The sequence below is a fragment of the Camelus dromedarius genome, chromosome 1, assembly GCF_036321535.1.
Source record: "Camelus dromedarius isolate mCamDro1 chromosome 1, mCamDro1.pat, whole genome shotgun sequence".
Taxonomy (NCBI): Eukaryota; Metazoa; Chordata; class Mammalia; order Artiodactyla; family Camelidae; genus Camelus; species Camelus dromedarius.
This window is the reverse complement of record NC_087436.1, coordinates 80,456,095-80,476,675: the sequence shown is the minus strand read 5'-3', so window position 1 is coordinate 80,476,675 and position 20,581 is coordinate 80,456,095. Positions and strand designations below refer to the sequence as shown.

General features: G+C 37.3%; 1 protein-coding gene across 6 annotated transcripts in view; it reads left to right on the top strand.

Moving 5' to 3' along the window:
• The window catches only part of WDFY3 (WD repeat and FYVE domain containing 3), a 242,948-nt gene that overhangs the window by 165,770 nt on the left and 56,597 nt on the right, over nt 1–20,581 (top strand). For 5 of the 6 annotated variants that reach the window (XM_064485989.1, XM_064486001.1, XM_031433246.2 and 2 more), the window contains 10 exons: nt 2,060–2,180; nt 2,404–2,621; nt 6,038–6,273; nt 7,474–7,608; nt 9,778–9,957; nt 11,307–11,540; nt 15,779–15,878; nt 17,839–17,999; nt 19,104–19,333; nt 20,437–20,546. In XM_064485989.1, coding sequence (XP_064342059.1) covers nt 2,060–2,180; nt 2,404–2,621; nt 6,038–6,273; nt 7,474–7,608; nt 9,778–9,957; nt 11,307–11,540; nt 15,779–15,878; nt 17,839–17,999; nt 19,104–19,333; nt 20,437–20,546 — 1,725 coding nt within the window. The remainder of the gene's footprint in view (nt 1–2,059; nt 2,181–2,403; nt 2,622–6,037; nt 6,274–7,473; nt 7,609–9,777; nt 9,958–11,306; nt 11,541–15,778; nt 15,879–17,838; nt 18,000–19,103; nt 19,334–20,436; nt 20,547–20,581) is intronic. The other variant, XM_064485992.1, reaches the window with a different exon arrangement.

The window sequence follows — 20,581 nt, the reverse complement described above, 5'->3', positions numbered from 1 at the left end:
TCTAACAACCCTACCTGTCCAGGAGTCCTCTTCTATGTTGGCTCTGTCATTCAGAGCACGGCCTCTGTGGTGCTTCATGAATAAAAAGAGAAAGTGGTGTAATTATGTTTTTCGAAGGAGAAACTGAGAAATTCGAGAGGCTGACTCCTTGCAAATCATAGAGCAGAACATAAGGCCGGTGACCACTTAACTTTCTACTCATTTGGAACAATGTTGATACTTCTTTGGTGACACAAATTAGCAGTGGATGAGAAGCATAAAGATCAAATCAATGGATAGCACTTATTTAGTGCTGAATATTTGCCAGGCACTGTTAAAGTGCTCCATATAGTCTTAAAACAACCCTACAAAATAGGTTCTGTTTCCACAATTTTACACAAGTAAGGAAACTGAAGCCCAGAAGGATTAAGTAAAAGAAACTTACCTGAGAGCACACCACTGCAACTGAACTCAGCTGGTCCAACCCACTTTCTAAGCTTTTAACCACTACATCATTCTGCCATATGCAAAGATTATTCCTAAGTACCGAAGTAATATAAGCCAAGTAAATAGGAATTAGAAAGTGAAAGTACTATTAAAGTCTTTGCAAATATATAACATATTTATTTCAAGTTCAAAAAAAGATACAGGAAAAATATTTCTCTAGTCCCCGTATATCTTACTGGCCATTGAATTCAGTAACTACAACTAGTGTTGTAAAAAACTTTTTGACAGGAGCACAATAGTAGGAAAGTATAAATTAGCAAAATTTTCTCTTGATCTGCCAAGTTGGTTAGACGAGTATTCTCATCAATTCATTGCCATTTGAAAGAATAGAGAAAATCAGAAGCACACTGCTGGTCCTGTGGGGTGTATGACATTTTATTGTCTAATTGTATGGACTGGACTGTATTCAGTATAGCACGGTGTTCCCAAAAAATTAAAACCATAGTTTTTTCTGTCAAGTAGTTCATATAGTATTCAAGCTACACCTACAACGAAGAAAAATGGTTTGAATAATGCTGAACAGTGATATAATTAATGCAAAATAAAATAAGTAGCATGAAAGGGCAATGCAGTGTGGAGTAAAGCACCAGTTTGAGTGGGAAGAAGGTAACCTGGAAATTCCTTTCAGAGTTCGTTGTTTTAAACTATATTTGAAAATTATGGGAAGCATAACTGACAGTGAAAAGACTAGGCATCAAAACTAAGGAGAATCTTAATTTCTGTGTGGATTGTCATTTTATTGAAAGGAAATAATTCGCATGTCAATTTAGGTTGCACAGTGTGCTTTGTGAATGACCAGCCTGTGCCTGTTAGGAGGGGGGGGAGTCTTGAGTTCCCCTGGGTGAGCTTGAAGCACTGAATTAGCATTTTAAAAGGTAACATTTAAAGGTAAAAATAGTCTCTTGCCCAAACAAGTAACCGTGGTAATTAAATTTTAGCCTGAGCTTCAGTTCTAGAATAAAGAAAGCAAGCATGTGGATTGTGACTTATTAACCATAGCTTGTCAGTGGCAGAGCTGGGCCTGGAACACTGGGCCTTTGATCCCAGTCCGGGTGCCTCCAGTACCATCCGCTTTCTGTCTTTCTCTCTTTCCCAAGTTCTCTTGTGCATTTGTGTGCTTTTTCCTCCCATCTATGCTATTTAATTCTAACTTTCCTTTTATATTATTGTAATTATTGAATAGTTTATGCTTCCTCTTTTCATTTTTAAATCTGTAAAATTTAACTATGTCCTTCAAAAAGAAAGTGGAAATTAAGGATTTGCATTGTTGTTTTGTTCCTGTGATCTCGTTTGATTGCTTTCCCATTGGCAGAGGAAGGGAATGTTAATATGAAAAAAGGATTCACAGCCTTTATTATCATTTGTTTCAGTAATATCGAAAGTAAATGGGCAAATTTCAAGATTTCAAAGAGAAGTGTTGAATGAACCCCTTTTCTCATTTACTTTAGTGGAAAGTACTCCTAGAGAAAACGTTTCCTGAAAGATATGTTTCAGTGACATTTCTCAAACAGGGTTGGATAATTCACCCTAGTTTACATTTCAGGGCAATTTAATTTGTTTATTTTCATTGTAGGAACTGAAGAAGAGTTTGGAGGTCTTGTGTCTGCTAATCTTATACTTTTGAGGAACAGACTTCTAGATATCTTACTAAAACTGGTTTACACATCTAAAGAAAAGACAAGCATTAATTTGCAGTAAGTAAAATCTTTTTAGAGTTAATGCTAATAGTTGCCATTACTAGTTAATTCATAGTAGACAGAAGAAAGATTTCCACTGACTTTTAGATTTTTTTTAAACCCTGAAATTTATAGTATCTCAGGAGCAAAAGCTAGTCTTTTTTTTCTTTTTAATTTGAGATCCTAATCCTTGAAATTAATGTTTTGTTTTGTATTGCTTAACCCATCTGTCTTTCAATAGAGCTTGTGAAGAGCTAGTCAAGACATTGGGTTTTGACTGGATTATGATGTTTATGGAAGAACACTTGCATTCCACCACAGTTACAGCAGCCATGAGGATTCTTGTTGTCCTGCTGAGTAATCAGTCTATTCTCATCAAGTTTAAAGAAGGACTCAGTGGTGGAGGGTGGCTGGAACAGACAGATTCTGTCTTAACCAATAAGATCGGAACTGTATTAGGTATGGATTCTATAGTGTTGTTTTGTTTTTAAATCTTATGTAAGCTTATAGTCTCCAGTTTATCTTATAACCATTAAGAGTCATGAATTTTAACTAATGATAGAATAACAAGCATTAAAAACTTTAAATTTGGCTTTTTAAATTGCAAATCAAACTGAAGTCAGAGACAAGATATTAAAATGTAAAAACTCAAGTAAATTTTTTGTGATTTCTTTTTGATGTATAGTTCCCTTTCTGATCTGTGAGTAAATATAAATTATCAGAATTGAATTAATAATAATAATCAATATTTTGAGTGTTTATTCTGTGCTACTTACAAGCACTTTTCATTTTCACAATAATTTATTTTCACAATAACTCTATGAGGTATAAATACTGTCATATCCATTTTACAGATAAGAAAGTGAAGGCATATGGGTCCTGTCACTTGTCAGCTGGGAAGTGTCAAAATTTGAATCTAGTCACTCATCCAAAGCCCATGCTTTTAACAGTTATGTTATATTGCCACTTAAGTATTTTAAGTTTATCAAAGTTTCAGCCAAAGTTCCTTATTCTCTGCTCACTAGCTCTACGCTGTTCTCAACATAACTGAGCATTCAAGTAATACTAGAAAATTACAGTTTCCTATGTTAGATTCATTTGGACTGGAACATTTTTGTTCAAATTAATGATCTTATTTTGGAAAATATGTATTTAAGATAATTTTTTTGATTACAGTCATTCAATTCTTAAAATATTTAAAAAGTATATTTGTCTTTGTAACATTATATTTTAAAAATCATATATAATTGTATTTTACAATAAGCATTAAGAATAACTATTTACCCTGGTTAGATGGGAAAATTAGGGATAAGAATTTAATATGTAATTTATTTTAAAAGAAAAAAAAGTGAAAGTATCAATACCTGGGTCAACCTGTGCTACTCAATCAAATATTAGAGCAAATGGTAGGAAGATAGAGCTTACATCATAGGATTATTTTATTGTTATTTCATATGTGAAAAATGTCTGAAGAGGCTGTATGTGAAATGATTTCTCTCAAGGAAATTGTCTACTTTAAAATATGCATTTTAAGTCATCATTAAAGATACTTTCATGATCTAGAAAATAGATCACTATTTTGCTTTGATTCTGTGGGAAAGATATAGCCTTACAAATGTTATTATTATGAAGAGTTTGGTAGCAAGAAATTTAGCTTATTGACCTTAATAATAGCTATTAAGAGAATAGACGATGAAAGGCACAATTCAGTGTGAGTTCTGTATGATGTGAATTTTAAATGCTAGGTGACAGCACTGCTGCTTCTTGAACGCCACAGTGATACCTGTTTCACCTAACTAGCACATTGTGGTTTGCAAAATTCTTTAACAAATGTCATCTCATTTGCCTTCAGGATTCCAGACACAGGTATATATTTTCTGGTATAAAAGTTATATTTTAAAGGAAATAAATCTAATAAATATAAATTTAAGGATTAATTTCTCTAATTAGAAAAGTAAGACTGTTAAATGCGTAAGGTTCCTGCATCAAATAGGAATATGTCTGAGTATCTGTCTTCTGACTGACAGTCCTGTCCTTTAATCACTTCAGTAATATCGGAAAAGGTGCTTTTAACATCTGACGCACCTGGCTTCATGTCTCAGAATTTATCTGTCCTTCATTGGTACCTGCTTGTCAATTGTGTGTACTGCTCTGGTTCTAAGAGAGAAATCTAAGTATTTGAGTTTAACTTAGATTGGATTCAATTTAATGTAATTTCCCTGAATATCTATCTGATATGTATAGACATAGGTATTTATACAGATACATGTCTACAGCTATATGTCATCTCATTTGATTCTATTTCTCTTTGATCTGATGAACAACCTAATGTTTTTTAATGTTTTTGTCACATTTATTAGTTTTTGTCAAATTTTTCTTTATAAAAATACCTTCCATTTAGCTGTAACTTGAATCTAAATCAGTGCTTAATTGCTAATAGCATACTAGATATTCCGTAAGATTATTTATGAGGGAAGACAGCATATGAGAATTTGGGAAGGAATGAATGCTAGCATTGGTTTTTATTTAGGACCTACAGTTTAATCAGAATTTGTTTTCTTATTTAATGTATAAAATACCACTGGTTCTTTGATTTCTTAAGGCTCACACTTTTTTATATTCATGATTTCATTTAGAATTTACTACAAAAAATCACCCAGTGTCCTAATGGAGCCAGTTTCTTAGAAATGTGATAGTGTCATTAAGAAGGCCAAGGGAGGCAGTATAACGTTATGGGCTCTGAAATAGAGATAAAAGTCCTAGTGCCACCACTCATTAACTTTATGACTTTGAACAAATCACATATTTTCCATGTTATGAAAAGGATAATACCAGTTTCTAACTCACGTGTTCATTATGTTTAAGAAATGAAATGATACATGAAAGAGGTTGGTAACTGTACAATTCGTTGTTAATTAGACGAACATACTTCAGAAGATGAATTTGTGTCACACTGAGCAGTTGGTTAGGATGAACTATTTAAAAAGTCACCTAGATACAAATTTCTCTATAATTATTTTAAGTAGTAGCAAGTATATACTTGTTACTTCATCTTGGAAAAAAGAAATTGGAAAAAACTGTGACTATTCATTTGAAATAAATTGCTTCAGAGTAAAATCAATCATTCATCTCTTGGTTGCTCTTCGCAAAAGTTTTCCGTTGAGACTCTGGGCAACATTCATTCTGTGCTGAACACTGTACTAGGTTTGGGGTGGCAAAAGAACTGAATGAGTTGTATCCCGAAATTAGTTATGTAACAGGGGAAACAGGACTGCTAGAACATCTGTGCCACAAGCCACATCAGTAAGCAGTGATCATCTTCTGGTAGAGCTGTGGTTCTGGGACAGACCTTGGGTGTCCACATGTACCCACAGTCCCAGTGGGCTCGGATTTGCTGTCCCACTGCCACATGACTCTCCAACAGAATTGCAGATCATGTTGAGAGAAAAGATTTTTTTTTATTCATGGTCTTGTCTCTGAAGTCGTAGGTCATTTAACGTCAATTAGTTTATCACGATTTTCAGGACAAAGGAAGTGTATTAACTATGTTACGGCAATCATATTTTTTAAGGTACATTTTTGTAGCATCCCAAATTCTGGCTGTGTTTTGAGTTTTACATCCTTCTTAGGGAAATGTTAGAGCTCTTTTGAGGTCATTCTTTTAATGAGTAGAGTTTATATTACCTCTTGTAGCTGACTGCCCCAACTAAGTAAAACTTTTGACTGAAAGATTAATTCAGCAGTTTGAGTAGTTAATTGCCTGTATTGAAGTGAATGTTCTGGAAATATCACATACACTGAATGACTCCTTTCTGTGTTAATGTTGTCTGGTGATCGATTACTAACTGTGTCCTTATTGTTGTGTTTCCTCTTAGGATTCAACGTGGGCAGGAGTGCTGGTGGGAGATCGACGGTCAGGGAGATTAACCGGGATGCTTGTCATTTTCCTGGCTTTCCGGTTCTTCAGTCATTCCTTCCTAAACACACTAATGTCCCTGCCCTCTATTTTCTCCTCATGGCATTGTTTCTTCAGCAGCCAGTTAGTGAGCTGCCTGAGAACCTGCAGGTCAGTGTGCCTGTCATCAGCAGCCGATGTAAGCAGGGTTGCCAGGTAGGAATTATCTAGTAGGGTGTAAGTGTCATTACATTTGCCAAAAAGTCACCATAGGGTAATGGGTTCATCACAGTGAAACCAGCTGGTACCATCCCTTTCTCACATTTGGAACTTGATGTGGGACAGGAAAATCTGAAAACACCATAGAAAAATTTTCTAAAAAGAAGTCCTTTGTCCCGATGTGGTCTTTCTCTCTTTTATAGTTACTCTATGTGATTATGTACGTGTGAAGACTTTGGATGATATTTTAACAGTGATCTAAGGAATTCTTTCAAGTAGTGTGATTTTATAGGAATATAATTTAATTTCTGTGGAATTAAAAATGAAGGAAGTAGTGTGCATACCATAAATTAATTGGGTGGGTATGGAAGGATTCTTGGTGGATGTTCTGACTAGAAAAATGTTTTTAAGTTCTTAATGATAGACAGTGTCCACGTTAGGAAAACAGTAAAGTTTAACTGATTTCTAATCTAAGGCAGTTGTGGGTATCTATATTTAGCTTATGTTTATGACACTGCAAAGACGTAGAAATTCAGTTTTAAACTCAATTATACTTCCTTAAAAATGCTAAAATACTATTCACATCAACTCTAGTAATTGACAAAACCTTTTAAATAAAAATACTGAATCTGTACACTTACATTAAATCAAGATATGGATTCATGCTTAGCAGAGTTTAGTTGGTTATGTAATTTTCAAAATAAGTGTGACACCATAGTCATAAAGTGTTATATAAAACTGCTATGAATAAATCTCCTCAAAATGATTTTTACTTTGTCAAATCTTAATCTGTATGTAGTCTAAAAGTGAATTAGAACATTGCTGAGAGCGGGGAAAAAAAGTAAGTTCAACATACTTTTTGAAAAGAGCCTGCTTAAAATCATCAGTTCTTTAACTTCACCTGGCTAATTAGTAGGTATTTTATTTTTGTTTGCTTTCTTTAGAGAAAAAAGTAGAAAATGATGTTTTTAACATAGATACCTAAGATAGGATGATACACAATATTTGCTTTTTCTTACAAATGTAAAAATGAGTTTTAAAAGACAGATAGGAGAGAGGAGTGCTAGGTCTCTCGCGCTTTGCTCACTTTGGAAAAAACTAGTTCATTTCAAAGAAATTTTAGACTGTTAGAATTTATGATGGTCTCTACTGAAAAAAAATGGCCAGTGGCTAATCTTTTCACTTTCACCTCTGCAGTTTGATTTAGATTCCATTTGGACATTTATCTTTGGAGTTCCTGCCTCCAGTGGAACTGTGGTCTCTTCTATCCATAATGTGTGTACAGAAGCTGCTTTTTTACTGCTGGGAATGCTCCGCAGCATGCTGAACTCAGTGAGTTTCCTGAGATACTGGTACCCACTGGGACTTTTTTTTTTTTAATAGGAAAGTCCTTTGGTAATGTAACTATTTACTACATGGTCCCTGAAACGTCAGCCTCTCTGTTTTGCTCCCTTTAATGTAAGGATGGACTGTACCATTGTTAAGACCCTGGACTCAGGAGCTGGTTCAGATCCTAACTCTGGTACTTCATATATACTAAACTCCATGTGCCTCAGTTTCCTCCATATAAAATGCTGATGATAATAGAATTTATCTCTTAGGACTGTTGTGAGGATTTAGGAGTTAGTATATACACAAAGCACTTAACAAAAGTGCCTGGTATACTGTAAGTGCTTCCTAAGTGTTAACTGATACCGTTAGTGCTATAAACTATATATTTCAGTGTATACATGTGTATAATGAATACGTATTGTAGTGTATGTCATTTGATAATAATGTTATTTGAACTTTTAAAATCACTTTCACTTAGAGATTTAAAATGTTACCAGTGCAGCTTTTATTTTGTATTTGTTTATGTGTTTTCTGTTCTAATTGTTTCTCACTTAGATTTGAAGAATTGAAAGAGTAATGGCAAAATGTATGTTCCTGTCTATTTTACAAAACTACTCTGAATTATAACTTTATTTGTTTACACAACTTAGGATCACATTGTAAGAGGGATTATTAACTCAGCCCTTTGGATTACAAGTATCTGACAATTCTGATTTTAGTCGAAACTATTCTTATGCCATCTAAGAAAAGAACATTGCTATTAAATGTATTAATTTAGAATGCTTTGGGATTCTGGTTTTGGTTTTTATTCATAAACAATTCTAAAAATCTAAGTTAAAAAAAAACCACTCTTTGGGCAAGTATCAGGAGATAAGCATTGTTTAAATATATTCTTTTTTGTTACTTTTTTATCGTCATCATCATCATCATTGTTGTAATGCTTTTAAAGGAAAAATAACTCCTGTGTGTCTCCTTTACTCAGTATTCTACTACAGTACTACTTTACTTCTGATTCTTCTGGTCACCAAGTATGTGGGAGGCTTTGCCACACCAGCTAGGTGTTCCACAATTCAGTTCATTTCTGACACTGTCTACCTGGACATAGCATCAGGTCCCAAGGGTTAAGAGCTCAGTCCAGAAGAGTGCCCCCTGCCCCCCACTGACAAGTCCAGGGTAGGTTGTTACCTGTGCTTCTGACTCACCAGTTATAATTCGGGGGCTCCCGTGACTCAGGCAAACATTCTACATACTAGTTTATTATAAAAGGATGTAAGTCCTGAGCAGCCAGATGGAGGAGATGCCTAGGGCAGTGTGGAAGGGACACGGAGCTTCCGTGCTCTCTCTGTCCTGCCACTCTCTCAGTGCTTCCAGGTATTCACCAATCCAGAAGCTCTCTGAACCCTTGCTTTTGATTTTTATGACGGCTTCATTATATGGACATATTTGATTAAATCGTTGGTTGTTGGTGATTGAACTCAACCTCCAGCCCTTCCTTTCTCCCTGGAGATTGTAGGGGAGCAGGTTAGGTCGAATTCCAACCTTCTAGTAACATGCTCAGTTCCCCTGGCCAGCCTCAATCCTTAGACACCTTTCAGAAGTCGCCTGATCAACATAAACTCAGGTGTGGTTGAAAGGAGCTTGTTATGATTAACATAAAGACACATTTACAACTCATCACTTAGGAAACGCCAAAGGTTTCAGAATCCCTGTGCCTAGAGTGGGACAAAGACTAAATATATATTTCTTACTATAAATCACAGTATCACAATTGCATAATGGTTAAGAGCATTATTCTTACCATTCTGTATATGACGATGTGAGGCTCAGAAAGGTGAAGCAACTTCCCTATTTTTGTCTTACTCCTAACTCTCCAGCACAATGGAGTATGGGGCAGCCCTGACAGTAATACAGTCACATACAGCCACATACAGCCATACTCATGCTGATAACGGTGAATAATCAAAACCACTGACTCCAGTTACTGAGCTGTGAGTACTCCTGTCAGTCACTAGGGGAACTGACTTTGTTTTAGCTTTTTTCTCGATTTACTGGCCTGTGTGTGGTTTATAAGAGAGTTCTGGACCATCAGTATATCCAGTTTCAGAAGAGTAGTAACTTTCAGCAGTGTCAGTCTCTAACGTGTTATTTCCTCTCTTGTCCCCGTGACAGCCTTGGCAGTCAGAAGAAGAGGGATCTTGGCTCCGAGAATATCCTGTGACCTTGATGCAATTCTTCAGATACTTGTATCACAACGTCCCAGACCTGGCCTCCATGTGGATGAGCCCTGACTTCCTGTGCGCACTGGCAGCCACAGTCTTCCCCTTCAACATTCGCCCATACTCAGAGATGGTAGGAAGGGGGCGGAGATCAGACCTGGGATGAATCTTCTCCAATGGTTAACACACTGTTTTTTGGCCAGTCTTTTAAGCTTCTGACCAAGTTACAGTTTCATAACTTTCAGCTTCGCCTCTTGCATCATTATCTGGTGTCTGCCTTCTTTGTTCCCCTAAAATAGCAGTGAACTCCATTTCCTGTTTTCATTTACTGCTAGTGACTTCCTGTTCCAAGTAGTTGTTGATCCTTTTCTTGTTACATGTGATGATAGCTATGTGGATGTGAAGTTAGGTTACAGAACTCTAGTCAGACCAAATTTATTTCCACTTCATTCATCTCAGGAATTAAGCATCTCCTGGATTCAGTCCTTAAAAATTAATTCCAGGATTGCATGTCTTTATAAAAAATGAAATGTGTGCCTGTCCCTTTTGTTCAGCTTTTTGTATTTGTTCAATTGTTATTTTTCATGTTTTGCACTAACTGAATAGAAAGTTATTAGAGTATAATCATATATAGTATACTTCTTTTGTCCTTTAAAACAAATGCAAAAGACAGTTTTTCCGCCATAGTACTTCAGAATTTAATGATGCTTCCACTCTACCATTTATTCTAGAGCCTAGAATAAAGTCCCTTCTTTACGCTAATTTTTCTTCATGTATAAAGGTGAAATACTTTTTCTAAAATTGTGGGGACTTTTAGGAGAAAGACAAGAATAGCACATGACCTTAACACTGCAGCTTGGTTATAATTTTAAAATCCACAATTTTGGTGAAAACAGACTTTTAGTAATATCTCGATATTTTTTCCTTGTCAGCATCTTGTAACCTACCTTCTCGTCCTTTCTTTTTCTCTTCGCTCAAAATTAGCACTAGCTTTGTTGTTGTTTATTTATTTATTTGGGTTTTTTTCAACCTGCAAAAATGTATCAGCCCTTGGATATAACCATTATGCCTGATCTTTACCTGAAGTTCTATGGTGCTTGACTTCTCAGTAGGTATGTTTCAAATATGCAAATTTAGTCATTCTCATTTTATTACTTCATTTATTTCAAGTGCAGTTATCCACAGCAGAGGTAAAATTCAACACAAAGCAGTTATATGATTAGTGGCCAGTCAGTAGCTTAATATTAGGAAAGTAAGCACAACATGTTGAGTAATCATGATGCGCGGCGCCCAATTACCACCCTGCAAGGAGGGCTCAGGTAAAGCGAAGTAAAGTGCCTGTTGTGTTGAATAGCTTAGCAGGAGGTAAATATTGAAGGAAGGTACTGTTGCTGCTACAATTTGGTTTTTAGGAAACATGGAGGTAAAAATATCAAGTAAAATCGAATAGGACTAGCATATATTTCCACTTGACTTTATTAGGTGACTGATCTCGATGATGAAGTTGGATCTCCAGCCGAAGAATTCAAAGCTTTTGCAGCAGACACAGGGATGAACAGAAGCCAGTCAGAGTACTGCAATGTGGGCGTCAAGACGTACCTGACCAATCACCCGGCTAAAAAGTTCGTTTTTGACTTCATGCGGGTCTTAATCATAGACAACCTCTGCCTTACCCCTGCCAGCAAGCAGACTCCACTGATTGACCTTCTCTTGGAGGTAAAGACAAAGAAATGCAGTTACATCTCTTTTGCATGGTTTTTATAATGAGACTATTAATGACCAAGCAGGTTTTATGTCAGGTATCTTTCAGATTTCTAATTCTTTTGGGTTGTAAAGGCAGAACATATATATTATGGGCTGTGGGAATTTTTTTATCCCAAATACCCTATTGATTCGTTTCTCTTCTTTCTACTCCCCTTGGCATATCCTTAATGCAGTCCTTTATTACCCTTTCCCTAGACCAGGAATTGACAAAGTCTTCTGTGAAAGGTCGGATAGTAAACATGTTAAACTTCGTGGCCATACAGTCCCTCACAGCTACCCCACTCTGCCCTTGTAGCTAGCAAGTGGCCACAGAGACTACATAAACGAGTGAGTGTGGCCGAGTTCTGATAAAACAGGTGTAGGCTGGATTTGGCCCACAGGCCATAGTGTGCCAACTCCTTCCCTCATCACTTACAGCAGCATCGTCCCCTCAGCTTATGACTCCTTCCTCCAGCCCCTCTTATGTACCACTTATGGTACTATTGCTGTTAGTATCCTGTGCGGCTTGAGACATGGTGCGTTGCACATAGTAGGTGCTCAATATGCAGTTACTGAATTTTACAAGGCAGCAAACTTGTAGGTTGCTTGGTGTCTTAGCTCAGGCTACTGTGACAGATTACCATGGACTGGGTGGCTTTGATAGCAGTTACTTCCCACGGCCCTGGAGACTAAAGTCTGATGTCAGCTTGGTCAGGTCCTGGTAAGGGCAGGCCCCCTTCCTGGCCTGCAGATGGCTGCCCCTGCTCTCATGTGGCAGAGAAAGAGCTCTGGTGTTTCTTCCACTTCTTTAAGGGCATGAATCCCCCCACGGGGCTCTACCCTCATGGCCTCATCTAAACCTTTTGATCCCTGGGAGAGTTCCATCCCTTAATACCATCACATTGAGGGTTAGGGCTTAACTTAGGAATTTTGAAGGGACCAAAACATTTAGTCCATTGCTCTTGCTCATTCTCTCTTGATAAGAGAAGAGAGTCAGCTGATGCGTCAGAAAGCAAACCCTAAGTGGCCACACTGCTGACTCCAGAAATTGGCCATCCCTGAAAACCACATGTTCACCTAGAAAGGTCTTGAGAAAATAAAAGATCACAGAAGGGAATCTAATGTATAATAGCTTCCTATATGTTCATTCTTCTGGTCAAGTCATATAAATAGGGTCAAGTGGCCCGTGCCAGAGTTGTGAAAATAATGTTTTATGAAAGACTCAATCAGTGCAGGAGACCAACTACATATCTGTCTGAGGAGCTTCCTCTGGGCTGCTCAGCCGGTTGACAGCTGAACCTGCACTTTCTCTGCTCCCTCTAGTGGCTAAAACAGTTAACTTTTCATTTGAAACCTTAAAACCGCAGCAGATGTTTTGTCTTGGTCATATGAAAATACCTCAGTTTGGTCAATTAAAAGAAATCACTAATGTATTTTAGTTACTAGTCATGCTATGCAGTTTCCTGTTTAATTAAATTAAACAGGACCACAGTGTTTAAAACTGGCAGAAAAAATAGTCTTTTTCATCTGTAATCCCTGTGGTAGAATTTAAAAGCATGTGCCAGTGAGAGCTTGTCCCCTTTGGACATGTTACAGGTAAGAAGAGAGATGGCTCGTATCCCAGCACATCAGGGAAGAATTTGAAGCACTCTATACAAAATAAAGTGGTTATCAGAAAATAAGAGAATAAAATTCAGAATGGATGTGTGTAGAAAGCATAGCTGAAACAAAAAATAAAGTACACATGTGTAGAAGAAATGGCGTAAATGCATGTTCCCAGGAATGACATTTTCCATCTTGTAGGAATCTTAATAGCTAATTAACTGGCTATGGGTGAACGATACAGTTGTCTTTTATTTAGGTTTTCTGTATTTTTCAGTAAGGAAGGTTTGATACGACATGCGTTAACCTTGAGGTAACATGCTCGTTGTGGACACTTAATTTGCTTTACAGTGGAATTGCGTACGAGGGACTAGGTGGTAGGAGAGAGAACAAGAGAACGTCAAGACTGAACCCCTCAAATAGATGATTAAGTTCTTAACTTAGGGACCAGCTTTCCTGTGTCCTTTCATCTCTCACAAAATTAGCACAGTGCCATGGTGTGTTCTTAAAGTACTTTTTAATCATTTGACTATAACTACACCCCTGGGCAATTCCCAGACAGGAAAATATGATACCATCTAATAACAGAGATTTAAATTTACTTCTAGAAATAAATGCTTAGGGAAATTTCAGATCCAATACACACACAGAAAAAATTTAGTGGAAATACTGTTGCTCTCCATGTATTCCTATAATGTAAAAAAATAAATTACAAGCATAGGATTGCGAGTGAAGAAATTTTCTTGAAGAAATTCAAGAAAAGAATTACCCTATATATGTACCATTTACTACTGCAGGGAAAGGGGTTTGAACCAACTGACTTTCAGTCTGATATGCTCACGCCAGGTTATTTTCAGTTTTACGGTTGCTGGGATTTCATCGTAAGAGTATGTATTTACGTGATTATATATAGAAAAGAGTGTGTGAAATTATCTTCATTAGCAATCTATAGAAGTAGAAGATTCCCATTCAGATAAACTGGTTTGAGTGGGACTCTGAGGCCAAATACAAGGAAGACCATGGAGTGTCATAGAAAAATCATGGGTTTTGGAGTGAGAAGGACCTGGTTCGAATCTGGCCCTGCTGTTCATTATATAAACATTTTCATCTCACTGAGCTAAGTTCATTCTCTGGAGAATGAGACTATATACTGTCACCCCTGCATGATTGTTATGAGAGTTAAATATATGTAAATCTCCCAGCAAAACTCTTTTGAGAGATTAAACGTGTGTTGTTTATGGCTGTGACCTCAGCCAAGCTCAGTTCCCTTCACCCCATCAGTTTGTCTATCTCTAAAATGCTGTAAAAATAGAACCTATCTCTGAGGACTGTTAGGAGAATTAGATAAGATAATATGCTTAAGATTCATAACACAGAGCCTGGCACATAAGACTTGCTCAGAAAGTTACGTGGCCGGTGTTGGCTCATACAGGGGCATCCAGGGCCTCTCGCAGCTCCCCTTCACCAGTGTCCTCGCTGTCATCAGCAGACATGTGGGGCGGGCCAAATGAGCTTGCTGCACAGGAATACCATTGTGGCAGCGGAAGGGAAGTATATGAGAGCAGATCAAAAAGTATTTGTATCTGCAGAAGGAGGGAAGGATAATGAAACTAAGGAGGCTGCCTTGGAGCGTGTGCTTGTCTGACGCCATAGGCATTTTTCTGTAGTTGAGCAGTTCACTGCTTTCTACCCCAGCCATCTTCTCAAAGACCTCCCCATTCATGTCAGAGTGAAAGCCACCCTGAGCTGTAGTTTATCTTTGTGCCCTGAGCTTTTATTCAAGATAATTTGAAAAATCATCTTTGTACTGTATAAAACCATCATCAAAGGTCTACCTATAGAGTGGTTTGTCGTCCACTTTATAAAAACCCACAGGGAACATTCTTCTCAGAACAGTTTTAGGAAAACATTGCTGACTATCTAGTGTGCTCCCTTTTATAGATAATAAAAAGCTTTGTAAATCATACTATCTTTTTTTCGCTCCTTCTTGACCCTAGGATGCTCAAAGCTAAATTTTGTGCTTAATTAACTTTTTGATATAAATACTCCCCTCCCCATTGACTTCACCGTCTTGGTTACTAGATTCCTGAGTTTTAGAGTTTGTTTAAATGGCTTTATGGTTAATTATTTTACCTGTATCTTATTAGAAACTGCCAGATCTCTTTTGGAAGTGAAGTATAATCATAGATACCGAATATTTATTAAATACTTTAAGTATTTAGAATACTATTTTTAGAGGAATGGATTCGAAACAAGGTGTTTCACCTTTGCTTCCATTAAAAAAAATTATTTCTTTAAGCTTTTATTCTTGGGGGGGAGAATTAGGTTTCTTTGTTTGTTTGTTTATTAAATGAAGGTACTGGGGGTTGAACCATTGCGTACTAAGCACGTGCTCTACCACTGAGCTGTACCCTCCTCTGCCACTTCAATTGTTTTTTAATCTGTGGTCAGAGAAATAAGAGCATATAAGTATACATTCTGTCTCTCGTGACATATTTTATTACTTACCAGCAGGTTTGTTTTATATAATTATGTAACTATGGTAATGTAACTGTAGTTGAGCCTTTGTTTGGTTGGTTCTGTTTCTAATTCTGAATTTTATTGACTAGGCTTCCCCTGAAAGATCTACAAGAACTCAGCAGAAGGAATTTCAGACTTACATTTTGGATAGTGTGATGGACCATTTGCTTGCAGCTGATGTCTTACTGGGTAACACTCTGTTTTATTTTCACTTTGTGAAAGGACCTATAATCACTCTGCTCTGCCCAAACCCCAAGTATACCTTCTTTTGAACTTTATCTCTTTACTACTTTTTTGTGCATTTCCCCTCTTACTGATATTTTCTATGATGAGAAATGTGCCCGCCCAGCTCTTCCCTTTGAACCTGAGATAAAGAATCATCAGCAAGAAGCACTTAAGCTGCTTGTCCACATTTGTACACTAAGAAGTGGCAGGAAGAGGACAAGGAAAGAGGAAAAAAAGTTTTTAAAACTATAATATGTAAGCAGGTTGTATTTATTAATAATCAATACTTTTTAAAATTAACTTACTGTAATATACTTACAAAGAAACAAATGATAAATGCAGCACTCCATGAATTGCCAGCCAGACAGCATGCCTGTGTAAGACCACTCAGATGGAAATGCGTTACCAGCACATTTGGAAGTGCCCTCCTGCCCTGACCCAGTTACTGCTCACCAAGTCACTGTCTCAGCTGCGAAAATAGCAGATTCATTTTGCCTGCTTTTGAGCCTTATATACACAGAATCATGCAATATCTTTAGTCTAGCATTTCACACTCAACATTATATTTGTGAGATTTTTCCATGTTGTTGCATGTAGCAGACGTCCATTTATTTTCATCACTATGTAGTGTCCTATTGTATAAATATATAAATTTATCCATTTTGCTATTGATGGACATTTGGTAGTTTCTAGTTGGAGACAAGTAGAAATAAACCTGCTATAAATGTCTTATTCATATGGGCCACACATGTGTGTAATATTTATACGTATCTGTTGAGTCTACACCTATGATTGGAATTGTTGGGTCTAGGTATCTGTGTTATTCTTCAGAGTGGCTTCCAGAACATAAAATCAAAGCACATTAAAACATTTTTTTTGTGTGTCTCTATCTAGTTACAATAAAACTGTAAACATTTATATGTAAAAATGGAGCTAACATTTATATATAAAAATGATAAAGTTTAAAGGAGAAGGAAAAGTAATGATTTAGAATATTTGCCACTCGAGTTCCTAGTGATAGTATTAATCATAGGACCTTCATGCTATAACATTATCTTTTTTTTTTTTTTAACAAAGTAAATTTGCCAAGAAATCTTTAGTATTGTCTTAACATGCAACTCTCAAATCATGGTGTCAAGTCAAACTTTGTTTTTATCACTTGAGAATCTTATAGTATCGGTCTTACTACATAAAGACACAAAACGAAGAGTTTTGCATCATGGAGTGATTCAGAGTTAGGTGGGAACCGTCATCACAATCAGTGCGGGCTCCTAACTTGCAGAGAGGAGGGGCTTGGAGGGGGCATTCTCGGTCGGAGGAGGAGCCAGGAGGGTCAGCCTGGAGGCAGCGTGCACACAGCAAGCGCACTGAAGGCACTGGAGCAGCCGGCAGGAGAGAACCAGACTCACGGAGGGGTGAACAGGCCCCCTAGGCACCACCACCGCTGATTGTGGTTTATTTTTCACAGATCTTCTGAACCTCTCTTCTGCCTGTATCACTTCCTTGTGCTTAGAGGTACAGTCAGAAACAGAGTTTTGTTTAATGGTTTGCTTTACACTTTCATTACTTACACAGAATCAATTTACAGCTAATAAACTGACTTAATTTTTCTCTCAAAGGGAAATCATCTGTCACTGACAGTTTAAGTTGAGGAACAGTTAGCTTTTTACAGACTGTCTTATGGCAGTAAGAGACTTCAGTCTCAATCTGTAATACTTTCATCCCGAAGAAATTACTTCTTCCGACATGTCTCTGACGTCTGGCCGTAAGCATCGTTTGCTTACAGTCATACGTGAGAGCTGACGGTCCCACTTCTAAGTGCAGTGGATGTCCTCATTTTGCCTAAGCCTGATTTGTTTGAGGATCTGCTCTTGTGCTGCTGGACAGCAGTTTTCTTAGACATTTTTTCCCTGCTGGAATTTAGGGGAAGATGCATCTCTGCCTATCACCAGTGGAGGGAGCTACCAGATATTGGTGAACAACGTGTTTTATTTCACACAACGTGTGGTGGACAAGCTTTGGCAAGGCATGTTCAACAAAGAATCTAAACTTCTTATCGATTTTATAATTCAACTAATTGCACAGGTAATCCATTGTCATATTAGCCGTAGAAGTACATGTTTTCCTGTTGAAAAACTTTGCCTAAGGTGTCAAAATTTTTGGACATAAATTAATTAATAAGGTAATGAATGTTGACATTTAATGTAAAGTGCAGCTAATTGAAAATGAATAAAACATGTAGGCCTGTAACCCCACCCCTCTGTAGCCATAGCCTGGTGCCAGTGTTTTTAACATGTTAAGCTTCCTCATTCTCTCGAGCTGTGGACTCTGACTGACTTCCGCACTGGTATTGCTCTTTGCTGCCCACACAGCTGGATGGCTTCCTTTTGGTTTAAAGACTTTGCACTAATAGGATTTGATAGGTTTTATAGTATGTTGCATCAGTGTATAAAGCTTTACAGAGGATGAAGGGTTGATATTAAGAGCATTCTCTTCGTGTAATTGAATCTTTACAAAGTCCATAGTAGTCCTTATTCCTTTGAAGATGTCATTTTAGTGCATGTCTGTGGTACCCTTGACTAAGGAATATTGGCCTCGTTTGGCACCAGTGATTCATCTTATTCAACACGCAATGTAAAAGTAGGAAATAGCCGTTGTCGTGTGTCGTTAGCATATGGTGCAGAGGTTCCTGCGTGTCACCCAGGAATTTTTTAAGAATAAATTTCTATTTAAGCCGAAGAGAAGTTCTCAAGTGAGGAGATAAAACTAGAATGTTAGAAGTAGTTTTTTACGAACATTTTAGGTAATTTTTAAATTTTTATTTATTTATTTATCTTAGTAATTTTGAGTAGAGATCCATGACCCTAACAAAACTGGGTGGGTGGGTGACCCTACCCAGAGGGCACTTCTTCGTGTTCTCAGAGAGGCGTCTCTGCCCCACAGGAGTGCTAGCAGCTCTCCTCATCAAGAGATGCATTCATCCACAGCACTCATCGCATTGAATTACATTTGTGTATTTCTTGGGTTCTGAACCTCACAAAAGCAAGAGATTTGTATTTTTTAACATAGCATCCCAGTACTTACCATGGTGTCTAGTACATAATAAACCTAATAAATGTTCGTGTATGAATGATAAGCAGATTTTTTTTTGGTCCATTTTACTAAATAAAGTATCTCTCATATCTTTAGTCAAAAAGAAGATCGCAGGGATTGTCACTGGATGCGGTTTATCACTGCCTCAATAGGACCATCTTGTACCAATTCTCCCGTGCGCACAAAACCGTTCCGCAGCAAGTAGCTCTCCTTGATTCACTCCGGGTCCTGACTGTGAACAGGAACTTGATTCTGGGCCCTGGGAACCATGACCAAGAATTCATTAGCTGTCTGGCTCACTGCCTCATTAACCTGCATGTTGGAAGGTAACTCTTTTAGGTTCAGTTTGCCAACTTGAATTTGTCTTTGATATTTTCCACCAGAACTCTTTGTTCTACTTTTTTGCTTTTAACATTTCTTTTTTCTTTAATCTCAGTTTTATTTAAAACTTCATGAAAAAATTGTTGCATTTTTGCAGTGAAATAATGAGTTTTTTCCCCTTTAATTTTCTAGATCTTTAAATTTTTCATTAGTTATATGTCACATGTAATTTTAAAAAGAGTTTGTGTAAATTAGTTACACATTGTTGGAGGTTAAGGCAGATAAAAAGAAAAGAATGCAATCAATAAATGTAATGGTATATGTTGAATAGGTAAAACTAGTATTTTTGTATTGATTGCTTGGACAGGTATTTCTTTGGTGTCTGTTGGGGGTGAGGCATTGAATTAGGGACTGGGATAAAATGTGAGTGAGAAAGCCCCTGGGGCAGGTCTTGGAGCATGCAGACTAGGAGGGAAGACTGATAACAAAGCAATCCAGTCGGGTGTACTCAGTGCTCCGCCGGAAGCAAGGTGCTTTGGGAACACATCACAGGTGTCTCTCTCCTGGGAGAGACACCTGCTGAGTTACACGTTGAACCTGGTTGAGAAGGAGGTTAATCCTCCAAAAAGAATGGGGAAGAGTGATGTGGGAAGAAAGAGTTACCTATGCTCAGAGGGGAAAAAAGAATATGACACATCTGGGAAACAGCAAGAATTTCACTGCTGCTGGAGCATAGAGTGGTGAGATAAGAGATGGGAGAGGAGGTACAGGCATGTGAGGAGAATGTTCTTAAATGAACTTTTTGTAACTTTTAGGTAAAACTTACTAGTGGTCAAAAAAGCATCTAAATAGTTAAGATGCTCGTCTTGACGCTATAGTTTAGTTTAATTACATTTAGTCAAGTGCATTTGTGAGATCACCCCTTAAAAATGGCATTTTCATGATAAATTAGTTCTATTTTGTGCATCTGCCAAATGTCTGTCTACCAATTATGGAACTTTGTGACAGAACCAGCATTTACTTGTGACTGCAGAGTAGTACTTAGTCATTACAGTTTTCAGCTACAATCATTTCCTTCATATGGTTTAAACTGACTGGAATTTTTCAGCAATGTGGATGGATTTGGACTGGAAGCAGAGGCCCGCATGACTACATGGCACATTATGATCCCCTCTGACATTGAGCCACATGGTGGTTACAGCCAAGATATTAGTGAAGGTAATTGCTCCAATTTTTTTTCCCTTTTCTCCCCA